This window comes from Chenopodium album, chromosome 13 (genome assembly GCF_948465745.1).
Source record: "Chenopodium album chromosome 13, dcCheAlbu1.1, whole genome shotgun sequence".
In the NCBI taxonomy this organism is placed as follows: Eukaryota; Viridiplantae; Streptophyta; class Magnoliopsida; order Caryophyllales; family Amaranthaceae; genus Chenopodium; species Chenopodium album.
This window is the reverse complement of record NC_137846.1, coordinates 19,147,851-19,166,604: the sequence shown is the minus strand read 5'-3', so window position 1 is coordinate 19,166,604 and position 18,754 is coordinate 19,147,851. Positions and strand designations below refer to the sequence as shown.

General features: G+C 36.6%; 1 protein-coding gene across 2 annotated transcripts; it reads right to left on the bottom strand.

Annotated features, from left to right (window-relative positions):
* Positions 1-421: 421 nt before the first annotated feature.
* LOC145576464 (protein ZINC INDUCED FACILITATOR-LIKE 1-like) lies at positions 422-8,472 on the bottom strand. Of its 2 annotated transcripts, XM_081634222.1 has the most exons (18): positions 8,352-8,472; positions 8,005-8,208; positions 7,162-7,202; positions 6,327-6,387; positions 6,121-6,223; positions 5,905-6,007; positions 5,700-5,753; positions 5,543-5,605; positions 4,963-5,012; positions 4,774-4,849; positions 4,315-4,530; positions 3,628-3,715; positions 3,155-3,240; positions 2,954-3,061; positions 2,721-2,765; positions 2,537-2,625; positions 2,182-2,225; positions 429-771 (listed from the first exon to the last, which is right to left on the bottom strand). In XM_081634222.1, exons 2-18 carry the CDS (start codon positions 8,147-8,149, stop codon positions 680-682), a joined length of 1,464 nt encoding a protein of 487 aa, XP_081490348.1. In that variant the 5' UTR covers positions 8,150-8,208; positions 8,352-8,472; the 3' UTR covers positions 429-679. The 2 variants fall into 2 exon arrangements, with proteins under 2 accessions (XP_081490349.1, XP_081490348.1); XM_081634223.1 differs by lacking the exon at positions 7,162-7,202 and having other exon boundaries at positions 422-771.
* Between the last annotated feature and the right edge of the window lie 10,282 nt (positions 8,473-18,754).

Genomic DNA, 18,754 nt, shown 5'->3' with positions numbered 1-18,754 from the left:
AACAAAATAATTAACCCAAAATTAGCATATGGTGGTCGAAATATTGAGCATATCTATGCTCATATTTTTGGACCTTCACTTATAATTTTAGGGAAATATTTGCTAGATTTTTAAGGATGAAAAATGATTGCGTAAATAATATATTTTGTATAAAATAATTAATTAGGAAAATACCAATTATTCACTATTTAATTTCACTAAGAAAATCAGATTTTCTTTACCAAGAAAATCCGAAAATTCCTAGTTAATTATTTAGGAAATTCGGCTCTTTTAATTAAATAATAAAATATAATTTTGTTTAATTAAAATATACGAAATATATATATTTAAATAATCCGGCTTTTAAATAAAATAAATGGATAATAAATCTTATCCAAATCCCAAAATATTTATTGAGTTTTAAAATACTTTTGGCGTCAAAATTCAAATATCATTTTGGCCCCAAAATTCAAATAGTAAAATAAATTACTAAAATACCCTTTTTAAGAGAATACTAATTAATTAATTAATTAGAAATACATTTCAAAAATACGGGGTATTACAACAGCAACTTAAGTTCAAACCACATCATATAATAGACCTCGAGTGCAGCATGTACAGGCCGGCCAGGAGAACAATTCTCATACTCTCCTCCATATATACTCCTACCTCCTAGACAGAGTTTGTAACACTCTGGTGTTTAGTCTTTACGTTCAACTAGAAGAGGCTTGAACGTTAACACCACACCTATGAGTTCCACCACATTGAGGAGGAAGAAGACCATGTGTGTGCCTGCATAATGCCATCCAGAATCCGAGTTAGCTTATTTTACAGTACAAAACTAGAGCAACTAACCAACTATGTGTCTTTAACTACTCCCTCCGTCCCAAAGTAGTCTTTTTGTTACACCTCGACGCAGAGATTAGGAAAGGCGGCAGTTGTGTATGAATAAATCTTGAAAATACAAAGTATATAATAATAAGAAAATGCAAATATACTGTTGGAATTTTAAGAGAAGAAGAGGTTATATGATACATTATAGTCTTATAGTATACTATTGATAATCATTAAATGTAAAAAGCTTTATAAATGAATATCAACATCAACATTCTGTTTGGAATGCAGCAAATTCTTTTCTTTATATTCTGTTTGAAATGCATCAGATTCTTTACTTTATATTCTGTTTGAAATGCATCAAATTCTTTTGCTTATATTCTGTTTGAAAGCTTTTCAAATTAATATGAACATCAACAGCACATCTGCACATGTCAATGTCAACATTTTCACCTACCTTTCTTTCCCCTCTCAACGACTCAACCCATTTCAAAAATTTCTTTCCATTTGAATAATTACAGAGTAACATCAATTTTCATAACAATTCCAGGTGTGTGTTCATCTTGATTCTTGAGACGAATGGTACAGAATAGTAGATATCATGAAATCGGGTAGTCAATCAAAATAAATGCAATTTTCTAAGTAGAACTCCTGAATTCCAAATGTTCACAGTTCATTCATATAATTTCTTTTCTTTTATTGTATGTGTTATTCCAACAATACAATATAACTTTCTAAGCTGTATACGATTGCTATTTGCACACAAACTAAGGCTGCTGGAGAAAGACTGTTGATTTGGTGAGTGTGTGTAAGGAAAGGGTGGATAGATAGTGAATAAAAAGTTTGGCATGTGCAAGAAAAACGGAAAAACTGTAACAAAAGTGATCATGAAGGTGTAAATATTGTGAGGTAAGGTAGTATGTGGGTTTGCCAAAAATGAGTAAATCATAAGTGTAAATAACTTTCAGGAACAAACAGTGGCGGATTTTGGCCGAAAACATTAGAGGGGCCGGAATTTAAATATTTAAACTCTTCCTCAAAAGTATCACTATGTCCAAAAATTTTATAAGTAAATATATGTTATTTTAGTTCATCAACTAATTAATTACAATAATTTACGGGGAGCCAGGCCCTGAATGGCCCCGGTGGAAGGTCCCCCTCTGGGAACAAACTTTGGAAATCTTAAAAGAACTTTCAGCAATGAAAACTATATTGTGTTTCAAAGGTAATTAAGTCACTGCTTAAAGAACGCTTGTATAGAAAAAGAGTGACATGTTCACGATGATTGATGCAGCAGTAATGCAACAAAATGAGAAGTACTCTGTGTATAGAAATACTTCGTATAGTTCTCTCGAGTCTAGACTGTACCTGGGAGGAAGGAAGCATCTTGACGCTTTTCTGACCATGAAAGCCTAAAGATTACATAAACAAAAACACAATATAAGAAGCATCATACAGAGCTATCAACAACATACAAACATGGTTAAATTTCCATTAAAATCTGGAGATTACATAAACAAACTGAAACTGAAAGGACAACTCCAAGCATTATTTTTATGCCCTCAAGGCCTCTTAAGGGCACCTTTCATCAAAATTTCCAATAAAAGACTAATACTTGATATGGTAGTGTCTCGAGAAGGGTAGACAGTACACGGTAGTATAATCACTGGAAAGGGGTGTGGTGCATTTTGCAGGAAACAAACTAAGAAACAAAAGCACTTACAATGCACCACCACAAGCTGGACCAATTGCTTTAAAAAGGGACATGGCAGTCATAGAAATGCCGTTGGCTGCTCCACGTTGATCTTGATCCTGTGTTAACAAAATATTCATCTCACGTGCATAGAGAAATTATTCATGTAATATAACTTTGCATGAGGAACAGTTAGAAGGTCAAGGTACAATACCACAGCTCGGTTTTGCAGAATAAATGAGCTGGTGATGATGCATACCTGATCATGGATTACAAAATAGAATAAAATTAGAAATAAACTACCGAGGAGGAACATATATCTTCAACTATTACTCATACTAAGACTAAAGTTTTCTTTGATCTTGATCCCTAAATTGCATAGCGGATTGAAGATACCATATGTTGCTAAAATATTTAAGTAAAACAAAGTTTGTTAGCTTTACTTACTGATAAACAATTCTTGATCATAGAGGCAGAATTTAATAAGATGCTAAGGCTTAGCCCTGAAAACAATGCAAGGAAAGGATAACTTTGTAACAGAGGTATTGACAACGCCTGCAAGAAGAAGAAGTAGGTAATGTTATCATACTCGCGCACATTGGTCATGGAAAACAAGCATGAATAATCACAAGGTTAAAAAGAGCATACCCCACAAATTCGAGCAAACATGACAGGTCCGAAGAATTTGTTCATGTATGGATATAAGATGAGCTGAAAAACCATCATCCCAAAACCTTTGAAAGGAGACAGGAATGAAAAATAAAAGAAAGGTTAGTGCAATCTACTGAAGCAAAAATAATATTGAAGCCTTTCATTTATATTGGAGTTCCAGTCTAAAACTATAAGAAGCAAGTAGAATTTTACTTTTTAAAGTTTAACTCTTCATTTGTAAACCATAGATGACTTTACTTAGATGCTATATAACTGAGTTTAAAAATCAGACAAATAGTATACGAAGCATATCTTCATAATAACAATTTCGCAACAAAAAAAGATTGAACAATATACCATAAAATTAAGTATGCATATATGATCTGCCCCTGTGACCTATATGAGTTTAAGCTTTTGAAAGTACAAGCAATAAGGTAAAAAATTAAAACCAATAAACAATTCCTCTATACCTGTAATGGAAAGAACAACACCTACGTCTTCAGAAGAAAAGCTTAATCCTCCAAGTTTCCTTGGGCTTACTGCCCACAATGAGAATATCTGTAGAAATGAGGATGTTGTTAGTCAAGACAAATAATCCAAAACCAAAAAATAAAGATTGCAACAAGGACAGTTCATATCTACAAAATTGGACAACTAATCCTAAACAAATATAGCTTGCAAATAGTAGATGTTATATCAAAGTTGATATATGGACTACACATGTATCACAAAGAACCCAACATAGAGAGTGAGGGATAGCTAAAGTGGTTAGAGCTTCCCTCCTGGTCCCAGGAGATTCTAGGATCGATTCTCACCCCCGTCCTTGTGGCTCTCTAAACACCTAAAAAACAAAGAACCCAACAGAATAAACCCTAAGCAGCTTATAAATTCGTGCTTATGAATTAATCGTTTTGGCCTCATATATATTGTAATGTTAGCATTTGAGGTAATTTAACAAGCCTCTTGTACAAAAGAGAAAATGAAATACATAATCCAGATATTATGTACATTGATTGAAGGAATGCATGGTTTCTGACTTGTGATATACATTGCACTTCAAACTTATTTAATTAAAGTTTAAGACTTCTTAGAATGCTGTCAAAAATAAGGAAATTTGCAAGTAATTGCTACTGTAAAGAAAGATGAGTTACACTTACCTCAGTATAAGCCATATCATGCAGTGAGAAAATACAATACACAATAATAGAGGACATCAGAGGCCAATTTCTGAATAAGCTTTTCACAGATACGTCAGCTTGTCCTTCAATTTCCTTCCCACTGCTCTGCTTATCTGCGCAGTTGCTTGCAGCTTCCAAAGCTTCATACGAATCATCCCCTGATAAGTTCTTTGATTTGTGCGTGTGCAATGACTCCTGTGCAACGACATGGCTAGTTAACTCAATTTGTAATGCTTATTGTGAAAGCTGAACTTAGAACTGAATAATTTTGTATTCATAACAAAATTTAACCTCAATATTCAACTTACACTAGTAAAAATAAATATATTGAAATTGAAGAAATTTACATATCATGGATTCAAGGCTAAGGTCACACTTAAGAAATCTTGATAATTTCTTTAGCTATACTTTTAAAAAGCAACAGATAAAGGGACTAACCGGAAGCCAAAACGAACCAACAGTGATTACTGCTGCAAATGCAGATGTGATAAGGCAGGGCAAAAAGTATGGAAATCTGCAGCAAACATACAAATTCGCATTGTTATAACACCTGAACCAGATTCAGGGAATATCACCATGCGAACTCATTAATTCAAAGCCATTAGCCCCAAGCATGTGAGAACTGACCTTCCAAACAATGACTCTTGGGAAAATATCTGAGGGTACTTTTCTGCAGGCTAAAGAATAATGAAAATGTCTCAGATTGATGACTTATTTGTACAAAGGGGTTCAAAATTATTAATGTAACAGAAGAATATATTGCAACGAAAGCTAAGTACCTTCAGACATTACACCATGCAAGCTACTGCATGAACTAATGTATTCCATAAGTAACAGATAATTTCAGAGAAGAACCAATGCATGCAGTCCCTTATCTAGAGCTTCAGGGCTAGGCTCCATCAGTAAATTCTACAACATGGTTCATGTCGAGGGGAGGGGAGGATAGGTTGACACTATGTTGTTACCACAACTCTATATGGACTGTAAGTCTGTAATAGTTATAAACAGGACTAGATATTGTCCTGGTTCATCTACTAAATTATATTTCAACTTCTTGTTATCTTCGCAGCATGACTAGGTGCTCTTTCCAATAGAAAATTCTAAAGGAATGTAATACTACAGGATCCTTGCTCAAATCAAGCAGTTAAACAAGATTAACATGAGCAACATCTGTGATTCAACAATACTCGGAGAGATAACAGCTTACCTGGGAAAGTAAACCTCCAAGTGCCGGTCCAATGATCAATCCTATACCCCAAGATGTAGTAATCTGTACAAAGTCAAAATGTATAACAGAATTGTTCCTCAATTACTTACTATTATACTAGACTTAGTTGGTGCAGGAATTGGCTGAAGAAGCTTACCATGGACATGCCTACAGCCTGATGTTCTTCCCGACAAATCTCTGATACATAAGCCTGCTCATAATGAAAAACTAACCTTGTTATTTGAGAAGGAAGTGATTAACATTAGAGAAAGGAAAAAACAATCTTAATAATAGATGCACAATACACAGCCAGGTACAGAGGAAGTCGTTGAAAGAGCTTTATGCAAAACAGCAAGCCTTACCTTAGCAGGCCCAAGTAATCCACACAAACTTCCTAAAAGGAATCTTGCTGAGACTGCCATCCAAAAGTTTACACTCAGACCAAACATAGTGTTGAAAATCACCCTGAAATGTGACAATGACCACAACAATAAATAACAGCATGCACTATTATTGAATCAGGTAGAAGAAAGCTGAATTAGAAATGGGAGTAGAAATGAAAGTAATCAATTACTAACACAGCTATTGTTCCTGTAATGATAATAGGCTTCCGACCATATCGATCAGCAAGTTTCCCCCAAACAACAGAAGTCAATGCCCGTCCAAACATGAAAGCAGATCCTTTGACATAAAAAAGACACCATAAAGGATCAATTCTCTATCTTCTTATGAAAATACACTGAAACAAACAAGTATGCAAAAGAAACAGAAAAAGATATCTCACCAACAAAACCTGCATAATATCCCACATCTACTTCTTGCTCAGCTATATGGAAATCTCTAATCTGCACATATATATATATATATAATTATTGACATACAGAACAAGTATAGTATTAGTCCCCACTAAAGAATGCTAGAGACCACAATATCACACTCTTCAGACAAAACTACTGCTCTAGGTGAATTTAAAATTGGCTTTATATGTTTCACTCTTTATTATATGAGGACTGAACTTTCATAAATTTATTAATTAGCTATTTATAACACCAGTGCTAATAAATTTATTAATTAGTTATGAACAAAGCATAATTTTCTTTTTCAATATCTGTAAATGGGGATGCTTCTTGGTAAACATTCTGCTATCAAATGATTTTCACCTTACAACATATGAAGGACAGCTCTTTTTTTTTTTTGTTTTTTGGTCTTAATAAATATTTGGCAAAGGGAAAAGAAAGTCGTCACTAAATTTCCTACACGTTCCTAGCAAGGCTACAAAACCAAGATGCAATGGGTAATATCAGAGGCTAATATCTATCTTGTTCCACATTGTAGCCTGTAACACAATATACTTATATACTTCCTAGCTAAAACAACCTTCCAGCTTTATGAGAAGCTTAGAATGCAATGGATCCATTCTCCGGAATAGAACTTCCTCATTATATCTGCTGTATTGCTTTCTTCTATTGACTTACAATTTTAATCATAACTTTAGACATAGCAGACTAGCAGAGAAAGTGCAACACAGATGGCATGCTAAGCAAACTAATGATTGTGAGCTCGTGGTTTTGTTAATTTGTGTACAAAAAACATCAAATTTAGCAACATTCATTTCTTACCATGAAGTAAAGAAATGGAAAGAGCGATGAAATTGGCAGAGCTGCACATAAAAGACACAGGGAATAGATCAGAGTTCTATCATACGATTATGTGTGATTAGTCCCGAGTTCTATCACAATATTTGCAAAGAGAATAACAAGAACTTTCCATATAATTCAATCATTGAGAAAACTGCAAATTGCAACTTATGAGCTTCACATATTCAATCATTGAGAAAATGCACATATTAGTACCTAAAGCTAGCTAAAATTTTGTTTTTAAACAAGGGTAACATACTAACATCTATTAGCTTACTGTGTAGAATCGATAAAAATAACTTGTTTCGAAGTCTCAACCATCAATACAGCCATACAGACACCGTACCACCACCATTAACCCTTCATACCCTCTGCGCCACTCAGCTCACCACCAGAGCCATCTATCCCTTAAACACCCTCACAACCCCCCCCCCCCCTGCAATCCGCTGTGTTGGCTTGGTCTGACCTGGCCTTTGTCCATAGGCTCATGATTATTCCACTAGAGTTGATTCAACCCGGCTAGTCCAAGCTGAACTGCATTTTTTTTTTTCCTTTTCCCTTTTGATGTGTTAGCATGATGTCGGAATATATCTTTGTCAAACTTTACAAAATTAGACTCAGAACAGTCACAATTACATACTACTCTAATGCTCAAGTTACTAGAGTTCAGCTAAAGTATTGCACCAACAGCAAATGTTCAACCTTTTCATTAAACTCCTGACTCTACATTCTCTCCCTAATCAACACCAACCAATCATTGTACATATAACATAATATTGAAAAAGAAAGCCGGAAAATCAATTCATTCTAACAGTCAACTCATACCATTGCACAGCACAATGATCCAAATGCTAGCCAGTAATTTCCAGGGTATGCTATCATCAGTATCTTTTCGCTTTTCAATCTTACATCCAGGACAATCCTCATAATATACCTTCTTCAATAGGGGGACTTTGCGCTCATCCTCCATTTTTCACCAATAAGATACTGATAGTATTGCCCTGCCTCAATAGTCAATACTACTTACACCTGATCAACATAAATATTTCATATCAATATATCATTACAACCATATAAAAACAGCATATAAATTTTATAACTAATCATCAACTAACAAGAAGTTAAAGAAGAACTTTAGAACAATGTTGTCTTATATAACATTATAACTATACCAGCTGATATATTTAGCAAAGTGCAATATTATATTGGCCTCAGAAAAATGCCTTTTTTTTTTCTTCCAGTTTCAGGCTTTCTGAGGGATACAGTATATATAGTTTAATTTGTTAATTCGCCGCAAAAGGGCAGATGAGAAATGAGTCACAGAAAGATGCTGCGAAATGATCATCACACGCGTCACCTTTTAACTTTTCAGTACAAGTAATCACAAACAAACAAAATTGGCATTTGATAAAACTTGTTACTGAATTTTCTTGGCCTACATGCCAAATTGGGAATAATTTAAAGCGTACCTTTCGTTTTCATTTGTTTTCTTTATTGTCTCAATGTGTTTCATGCGTATGGTAATTTAACTCTTCATCATTCCAAATCTTGACTTTGGTACTCAATCACAACTTGATTTTGCATAGCTCAAATTAAGTTTGTACCAACTATTTTTAATTTTGGAAAGATTAATGGGATCTGATGGGATTAATATATATCAAAGATCCCATTAATCTTTCCTAAGATATTGATGGGATCTGATGGGATTAATATAAAAAATGATCCCATCAATCTTTCTACAAATATCATAATAATACACTAATGTCTAATATCATAAACCTTTTAAAAGTACCATTTAAAAGTATCATTTTGCAAAAAAAAAAAAAAACCTTTTAAAAGCTTTTTACTTAAAAAAAAAACCACCACGTTTATTTTTTTTTTTGCGAGAAAAAACCTATTTCCCTAATTACCCTCTAATTAATTTAATTAGACTCTAATTTCTTCTTTTTTTCTTCTAATTAAACTCTAATTAACCAAATTACTAAATAATTAGATTTAATCAATATATATACAAAACCACCACCCCTCCCCTCCCCTCCTCCTCCCTTTCCTCCTCCCCTTCTTCCTCTCATGGCATCAACCCCCCTCCCCCACCAGACCCGCTATCCATATCCCCCGCCTTTGGCAACCTCCTCCACTGCCAGACAAACCTCCCTTTCCCCCTAATCACCGCCCGACAACTACCTCCTTGATTTTGAAAACCCTAGAAAATTGATAGTGGTTTTTAATTTTGTGCATTTTGCTTGCACAAAATGTTAGACAAGAAGAACCAAGGATAAGATGGTGGACCCTAAGGGATGCAAAAGCTAAGGTTTTTACAGAAAAGGTAATTGAAGAAGCGGATTGGGATGGAGAGGTGGATCCGGACATGACCTGGTTACGAATGAAGAACTGTTTCCTAAGAGTGGCCAAAGAGGTCTTAGGGGAAGTAAGGGGAAGAACTTCGGTACAGAGAGATACTTCGTGGTGGAATGAAGAGGTGAAAGCAGTAATTAAGCAAAAAAGGGAATGCTATCAAGCCTTAGGAAAATGTAGGAGTGATGAAACCTTTGCAGCGTATAAGGAGGCTAAGAGTAAGGCAAAGGCAGCTGTTCGCCAAGCAAAAGAAAAGGCATATCAGGAGGTTTATGAAAAGCTTGATTCCAAGGAGGGAGAAAGGATCATTTATAAGATGGCAAAGAGAAGACAAGAGGCAAGGAAGGATATTGGCATGGTGAAGTGTGTCAAAGATAAGAACCAAATGGTCCTAGTGCAAGAGGAGGGCATCAAGGACAGGTGGAAGGGGTACTTCGATGAATTATTTAATGGAAGTAATGGAGTTGTGATAGGAGATACCTCTATGAGTGATGAAGAAATCAACATGGAGTATGTGCGAAGGATTAGGAGAGTAGAGGTGGAGATTGCACTGAGGAAGATGAAACCTAAGAAGGCGGTTGGCCCTGATGGGGTACCGATAGAGGTGTGGAGGTGTTTGGGTAAGATTGGTATTGATTGGTTAACAAACCTTTTCAACAAGATATGGACGGCTACAAGGATCCCACAAGATTGGAGGAAGAGCACCTTGGTCCCGGTTTATAAAAACAAAGGAGACGCTCAAGATTGTTCTAACTATCGAGGAATTAAGCTTATGAGCCATACTATGAAGTTGTGGGAAAGGGTGATTGAACAAAGGTTGAGGGCATGCACAAGCATTTCAGATAACCAATTTGGTTTTATGCCTGGGAGATCTACTATGGAGGCAATCCATTTGATAAGACAAATGATGGAGTTTTATAGGGTAAAGAAGAAAGATCTTCATATGGTCTTTATTGATTTAGAGAAGGCATATGACAAGGTGCCAAGAGAGATACTTTGGTGGGCAATGTTGAAGAAAGGTATCCCACGAAGGTATGTAGACCTAGTTAAGGATATGTATCGGGATGTGTCAACAAATGTGAGGACATGCGGAGGGTTGACAAAAGATTTCCCTATTACAATCGGATTGCATCAAGGGTCTGCATTAAGCCCTTTTCTTTTTGCAACGGTTCTAGACGAATTAACTAGACCAATTCAAGATGAGGTTCCATGGTGTATGCTGTTCGCAGATGATATCGTTTTGGTGGATGAGACTAAGGATGGGGTTAATGTCAAGTTGGAGCAATGGAGGCAAAGGTTGGAATCTAGAGGGTTTAAGCTAAGTCGGAGTAAGACTGAATATTTGGTATGTCGTTTTGGCACTCAGAGGGGGACAAGCAATGAAGTGGTGAGTTTGGATGGAAAGGATTTGACCATGAGTGAATGTTTTAAGTACCTAGGGTCGATCATCCAGAAGAATGGTGACATTGATCAAGACGTGACCCACAGGATTAAGTCAGGGTGGCTTAAATGGAGAGCGGCCACGGGAGTGCTATGCGACCGCAGCATTCCCTTAAAGTTGAAGGGAAAATTCTACAGGACTGCCATAAGACCAGTGTTGCTCTATGGTACAGAATGTTGGGCTTCTAAGAAAGAGCATATTAAAAAGATGGAGGTTACGGAAATGCGCATGTTAAGGTGGATGTGTGGAAACACTTTAAGAGATAGAATCAGAAATGAGGTTATTCGCAAGAAAGTAGGTGTGGCGGGCATTGTAGATAAATTAAGGGAAAATCGTCTGCGTTGGTTTGGACATGTAAGACGGAGACCCGAGGGTGCACCGGTGCGAAGAGTGGAAGAGTGGGACCATGGAGGGATTAAACGAGGAAGAGGGAGACCAAAGATGACTTGGTTGGAAGGAGTGAGGAAGGATATGAAGTGCATGGATTTACGTGAGGATGAAGTTTTGGATCGTAAGGGATGGAGGAGAAAGATTTATGTTGATGACTACACGGAATAATCAAATTTGGTTCATGTTAGCCGACCCCACTTTTGGGATTAAGGCTTTGATTGATTGATTGATTGATTGATTGCATTTTGCTTGCAATTTATGCTTGTTTTGGTTTTGATTATGTATGTATGTGATGCTAGGGTGATTTAGAATCAAATCGATTTGGACTTGATTTGAGCATGTTTGAGTAAATAAGAGCCAAAAATACGAAGGGTGTGGTGGTCGCCAACGGGGATTAGGGGGAAAGGGAGGGTCAACCGGCGATGGAGGTAGGTCGCCGGATGTGCCGGGATTTGGGCGGCGGGTCCGATGAGTGAGGGGGTTGTTTTCAAGGGAGGGAGAAAGGGAGGAAGAAGGGGGAGGGGTGGTTGGTTGGTGGTTGGGGTGGTGGTTTTTATTTTTTTTTTATTATTTTTTTATTTTATAAATCAAATCTAATTATTAAGTAATTGGGTGGGTTAGAGGTTAATTAGAAGAAATAGGAGGAAATTAGAGTCTAATTAAGTTAATTAGAGGATAATTAAGGAAATGGGTTTCCTTTCGCAAAAATAATGAACGTGATGGTTTTTTTTTTTAACCAAAAAACTTTTAGAAGGTTTTAGGTTTTTTTTTTTTTTTTTTTTTTTTTTTTTTTTTTTTGCAAAATGGTGCTTTTAAAAAGTTTTTGTTGACAAATTTTCCTTAACACTTCACTAAACTTTCGTTTCCTTATACATAAAAATGCTCATATATCCAAAGTTTTTTTTTTTATTTTTTTTTATTTTATTTTAATAAAAGATGCCCTATATCCAAAATTTCAATTAAAATCATTATTTTTGCAAACACAATTTTTTTATATGTAGCCTACGATTATGGGTTACTTTATTAGTATTAAGGGGGTTATTTAGTTAGTGTTACAAGGGTTACTTATCAGGGTTACTTGGTCAGTGTTACAGGTAGGGGTGGCAATATCATCCAAACCTGATGGATAACCATCCACCCGATCCAAATATATGGATGAAAACCCGAACTTAAGCGGATGACGGATGGATGATGGATGGGTTGGGTGACGGATCGGGTCGGATACGGATGATGATACATCCGATCCATCACCCGACCCATCCATCCACCCGTTAAATTTATATATAAAAAAATAAAAATAAATATATTTTTTTAATAAATTAATGTCTATTGTAGTGTTAGGAATTGACATTTGTTTTTAATTTAGTAAAAAGGAACGAGTATTAGAAGGATGTATAAAAGTTTAATTAATTGATCATTTTTTTTTTCAAATCTCAATTTTAATTATTAAAGTGCAAAGTTGTATTTATATATATATTTCACCCGAATTATCACCCGATCCACCCGATTCATCCATGGATGACGGATGGATCGGATGTGGATGAAGGAAAATTAGGTGATGGATGGGTCGGGTGATGGATGGATTTTTGGCGGATGGAGGCGGATGAAGCATCACCCGACCCACATCCGATCCATTGCCATCCCTAGTTACAGGGATTACTTTGTGAGTGTATGAGTTACTTGATTAGTGTTACATGAGTTACGCAATTAGTATTACAGTGTACAAGATTTACTCGATCAGTATTATAGGGATTGCTTTATTCTCTTACAAGCGGTCACCTAGTGTAAATAGTAGTACACAAAACTCATTGTTTTGTAAATTAAGATAACTACATTATGGAATGTGGTGAGTATAAGTGCTTATTTTTGTTTTACTTCGTATTATTTATGCTTCTAACTTTAATTTTTTACACAAAAAGGCTACATAGCAACGATAAATAATATAGTGTCTCAGTAAAGGTGGTGTATATGAAATGTTTTTCAAAAAAAAATAAAAAAAAGGAAAAAACAATTGCATTAATAAATCTTTGAATATAGAGATATTTTTTATGTGCTAAAAAGCCTATGACATCCACAAAAAGAAATACATAAAATTGAAACAAATAAGGGTTTTCTTCATCAAAGCTACAATCGTTGAAAGATCTTGCATCATGTACATTTCTCGCACACATCGTTGAAATATACAACCTTTTCCGATAGACGGTTTAATGATTTGTTGTAGCCGTAAGGATGATTTTCATCTTATTCACTTAGAATGTATTAGAAAATTCGGTAACCGTTGCGATTCTGAACAAATCTTTACCAACAAACTGATAATAGAACAAAAGATGATTACCTTTTTCTTAACCTTAACATACAAAAGATTCCTATAAAAACAAAAAACTAAACTAACAAAAAATAACGACTCTACCATAGGGAGACACTCCACGTCTCCACCACACAGAGACAGTCAAACATCTACACTACTCATGTAGATTTATTAAAGCCTAAATTGCAAAACTAAAAAAATTAAGGGAAAATGATCGAAGATAGTCTTATTTCTAAAGAAATTAGACTATTTCCAGTCTAAACGGCTAAAAAAATTAGAAAACCCTATAAGAGAGGATTAGAGAAGAGGAGAGGAAATATCGTAGAGAATAGAGTATTTTTATATATACTTCCTCCATTATTTTATTATTGCACCACTTGGCTTTTTAGGAAGTTTCACAAATATTGCACCATTTCCTCTTTAGGAAAAAAATTATTTTTGTTCACACACAAATACCTAACATACCCTTGCTTTTTCACACTTACTTTTTAGTTTATCAATATGTCACATGGGCAATTTTGTATTTTTTCCTTTCTCTCTCTTACCTTTTTCCACTATCAAAATACTTGTACTCAACCCCTATGGTGCAATAATAAAAAAATGAAGGAAGTATAAGAAATGTAAAAAAGTAGTATCAACAAGCAAGCAGCTGGTTTTTTCTCTCTAAATTTAGAATTCTTCTCTCACAATCAGTGAGTTTCTAGGGTTCCTCTTTTCATTCAACAAATTTAGTTTCAGCTTACAAGATCCATCCCCATTAATTCACCTTCTCTGTTGTTCATTAAAGGAATTTAGTTTCCTCCTTCGTACAAGCTTTCTCACAATAGTTATCATTCCCATGTTTACTTCCTTTGCGACGGCGAAGTGGCAAGCAAGCTGGTGCGAAGCGGCAAGCAAGCAGGTGTCCTATTCTATTGTTCTACTTAGTTCTTTACCGAACTTGTGCGCTATCCTTTTTACTAGGATAGCGAGTGGTAAGTGGTCTTTGTTCTTGCGTTTTTTTTGAAGTATTAGCCAAACACAAACTTTGTTCTTCTTGGTATTTAGATGCAAGTTTATGTACTTTCTCTAAGCACAGCACCGATTCACCCTAAAACAGAGTACTTTCATCAAACCTCCCCTTTTCTATAGTATGGATTACGACTATAATAGTGCTGGGCGTAATTTAAACATGGGTATTTTGGGAAACAGTCTAGCCCCTGGTAGGCTCGGTGAGCATGTTAATTGGGACTGCTCTGCTATTGGTTGTTTCTTTGGTTCCTCCCCCCCATCGTTACCTGTAGTACAAGATCTTGTTAATCATAGGGTGGGTCAAACGAGGACCAATCAAGGTGAAAAAGATTGGTAAGTATTATGCTTTCCTTTGCTCTAATGACAGGGATGTTCTCGCTATACTTCAGCACCATACTGCAATCATGGAAGGGAGGGTTATTACTTTTCGCAAGGGATATATGGGTCTAGTACTTGATGATCTCAATTTCAACATGGCCAAGCTTTGGGTACGTGTACAAGGTCTTCCTCTAAGCCATCTCCACCATGAATGGGGGGTGGAAGCTCTTCGCCATGTAGGATCTATTCAATCAATGGATTTCCAAAATGATGATGTTCCTTCAGAGCCAGATATTAGAATTCAAATGCTCTTTGATCTTTCTCGCCCGATTATCCCAGGTTGTTTTCAACCTACCTCAACGGGTAATACCGTTTGGGTTAATTTTAGGTATGAAGGAATTTTTAAATTTTGCAAGATAAGTGGAGGGGCGGGTCATTGTACTTGTCATTGTTTTTACACTAGTTATGATGCAAAGAAAAAAATATTAGCGCATTATAAGAGGTTTGATTTGGAAGGTTACACTGTTTTATATGGCCCCCCTTCCCAGCCTTTTTACTCTAATTTGTCGAAGGCTTACCTGATCGATTTCATCATCGTAACACAAGGGTGAACCTGCTAGTTTATGATTATGATCCGTCTACTTTTGTCGCTTCCTCTGGCATTGCTCATGATGGAGATGACACTAATGATGCTCTAGGTTGTAGTGGAGGTGATGATAATACCGATGGAAAAATTAATAAGGACCTCTATGAGGATGGGGGTAATTTTAACTGTGACATTGCCGACGACCTCTACCATACATCAGATCACCTTTCTGGTGATTATGATTATGATAATCCCGTGATTAAAGAGGTCACTGACTCGGGTTTCTTGTGTGAAGCTAATCCTCTTTCTCAGGATTTGATTACAAAAATAAATCTACCAAGTTTTGATTCGGGAAACTCCTATGTTTCCGAGCAAGGGGACTACTTAATTCCTAAGGTTGCTACAGCACTTTCAACTTCCTCTAGTCTTACAAAGGCTAATTCAGAGCCAAACACTATGCTCAATTTAGTGCCACAAAATATACCTGATCTTTTCTCACCTGAGTCAAATCCTATGCAAAGGTTTGTGTGTCATAACGTCTATATTCCACGGTTGGTCCGACGGATGAAGAATTCTCTATCTTCAATGAGATACAGGGGAAAAGTTCACTTATGCGCACCTCCAAATGTTCTGCCAAAGGGAACTATTTCTTGATTTTATTCTTCTGATATGGAGGTAGATCCTCCTAATTCAACTTCATTGTTGGATGGCACACGTGCACTTGGTACCTAGCTCTTGGCCTCGGAAAAGGATACGCCCATTAGGCTTTGAGATTGACCAAGGACACTCCTATAGTTCGTCAAATGCATGGTTCCGCTCTTCCGATTGGAAGCATAAAAGAAGGAAGCTTTAGTCAAATGCATGGTTCCGCTCTTCCGATTGGAAGCATAAAAGAAGGAAGCTCAGGATTGATATCTGGGATGCAAAACGGGAGTTCACTATTGGGGTTTCAAATGGAGGTAGTCTTGAACTTAGGCCTAAAACGGATGCGGGGAATAGTTCCTCTTCTTTAGTATGAAGCCATAGCATGGAATTGTCGGGGTCTAAATACCTCCGACACTACAAAGCTACCATATATTATGTGGCTTTTAAATATAAATAAACCTATGTTCTTCTTCTTGTCTGGAACTAAGTGTGCTGTTAATATAGTAGCAGGTTTATTTCAGTCTACAACGCCTTCTTTTGTGACTGGAATAGATGCTGAAGGCCAGAGTGGGGGCCTTGTTGTTTTAGGTTGGGGTGGTTTAGCTATCTCTTGTGTTAGTAAGACTCCTAATTTTGTGCACTGTGAAATTGAGGAGTGCAACGGAATGGCATGGAATGTGTTTTTTGTGTACGGACCGCTGGCTTTTGAAGATAGTTTTTGAGTTTTGGAGCAATTTGTTACTTAATCTACACCAACTCTCTAATTGCCTATTGTTAGGTGATTTTAATCAACTTGAATTACTTGAGGATAAGTTAGGTGGCACTTCAAGTATAAGGGGTAGTGATGTGTTTTCTAACTGGAAGTTACAAAATCACCTATTAGATGTTCCATTCTCAGGGCCACGATATACTTGGACTAACAAAAGGCTCACTCAAGGTCTTATTTTGGAGTGTTTGGATAGGGGTTATATGTCAAATGATTGGTTTTACAACTTTCCGGAAAGTCAGATTATAAACCAACCATTAGTTGCTTCTGATCATGCAGCTATTGTTTTTGACAATGATGCTTTCACAAGGATAGCTAAACGACCATATCAAGTGGAAAATTGGTGTCTTCATTTTCAAGATATTCGAACCATTTTCGAAGAGGAATGGAGGAAGCCGGTTACAGGGTCACCTATGTACTATCTAACTAGGAAGTTAGTTGCTTTAAGGGGATGTTTGCGGCACTAGTGTTTGAGAAACACCAAACTTTAGGGAGTCAATTGGAAGGTTTTGACTTCTGAGTTAGAGCCACACGGCTTGGCCGCCACAAATATTCCCCTTGCTCATTCGTACCTGAATAATGTTGAGGAAGCCTTAACTACTGCTACCTTAAATGTGACATATTAGAAGCAAAGGATGAAGGAAACATAGGTGGCAACGGGGGACATGCCAATTCGAGGGTTAAGATGCGCCAACGGAGGAATCAAGTTTTGACTCTGAAGGATGATTCGGGCACATGGCTTGAGGATCGACAATAGGTTAGGGAGTTGGTGGTTGATTCAATGACAAAGGTCTTGTGTCCCCAACAAGGGACAGATTCTGCTGCTCACACTGATGCACTATTGAGGGAGTTAGATATTCTAACTATGAGTGATAGACAGTTGCTGTCTTGACCAGACCCTTTTCTGCAGATGAGGTTCGAAGGACAATGTTTAGTTTAAATGGGGATAAAAGTCCGGGTCTGGATGGTTTCACGACGACCTTTTTTAGAAACATTGGGATACAGTGGGAAAGTCGGTAATTCTTGCAGCGCAGAGTTTCTTCAACACAGGGTTTATACTTAGGGAGTGGAACCCCTCAATTTTTGTTATGATACCAAAGGTTGAAATTCCAGAGGTCACAACGAATCTTAGGCCAATCAGTCTTTGCAATACGGTCTACAAATGCGTCTCCAAATGTTTAGTTAATCGTTTGAAGAAAGCTTTGCCGAATCTCATTTCACAGTCTTAACATGCTTTTATTACAGGATGAAAAATGACTGATAATATTCTTTTGAGCCACGAGGTGATGGATAAAATAAATAGCAAGGTGTCAGGTGCGGATTATTTGGCGGCAGTCAAGATCGACATGAGTAAGGCCTATGATAGGGTTAACTGGGTTATTCTGGAGAGGGTACTACAACACTACGGGTATCTCGACGGTTTCTTACAAAGTTCTACTGAATGGGGAGATGAGTGACCAGTTCCGGCCTTCTTGTAGTCTATGCCAGGGAGATCTGTTGTCACCCTATCTTTTTTTGTTTTGGTGGATGTACGCTCTAGGATGCTTCAGCAAGGTTGTGAAATGAGACTTTTCGACAGTATTAAATTAGGAAAGCGGGGCCCTTCTATTTCACATTTTTTTTTGCAGATAATGCCCTCTTATTTTTCAAAGCGTCGGATCGGAGTTGTATGGCCATTTCTGGCATTCTCAAGAGGTTTTGCATGGTCTCGGGTCAGCAGTTGAACCTTGCAAAGTCACATTTCAAGGTCAATCC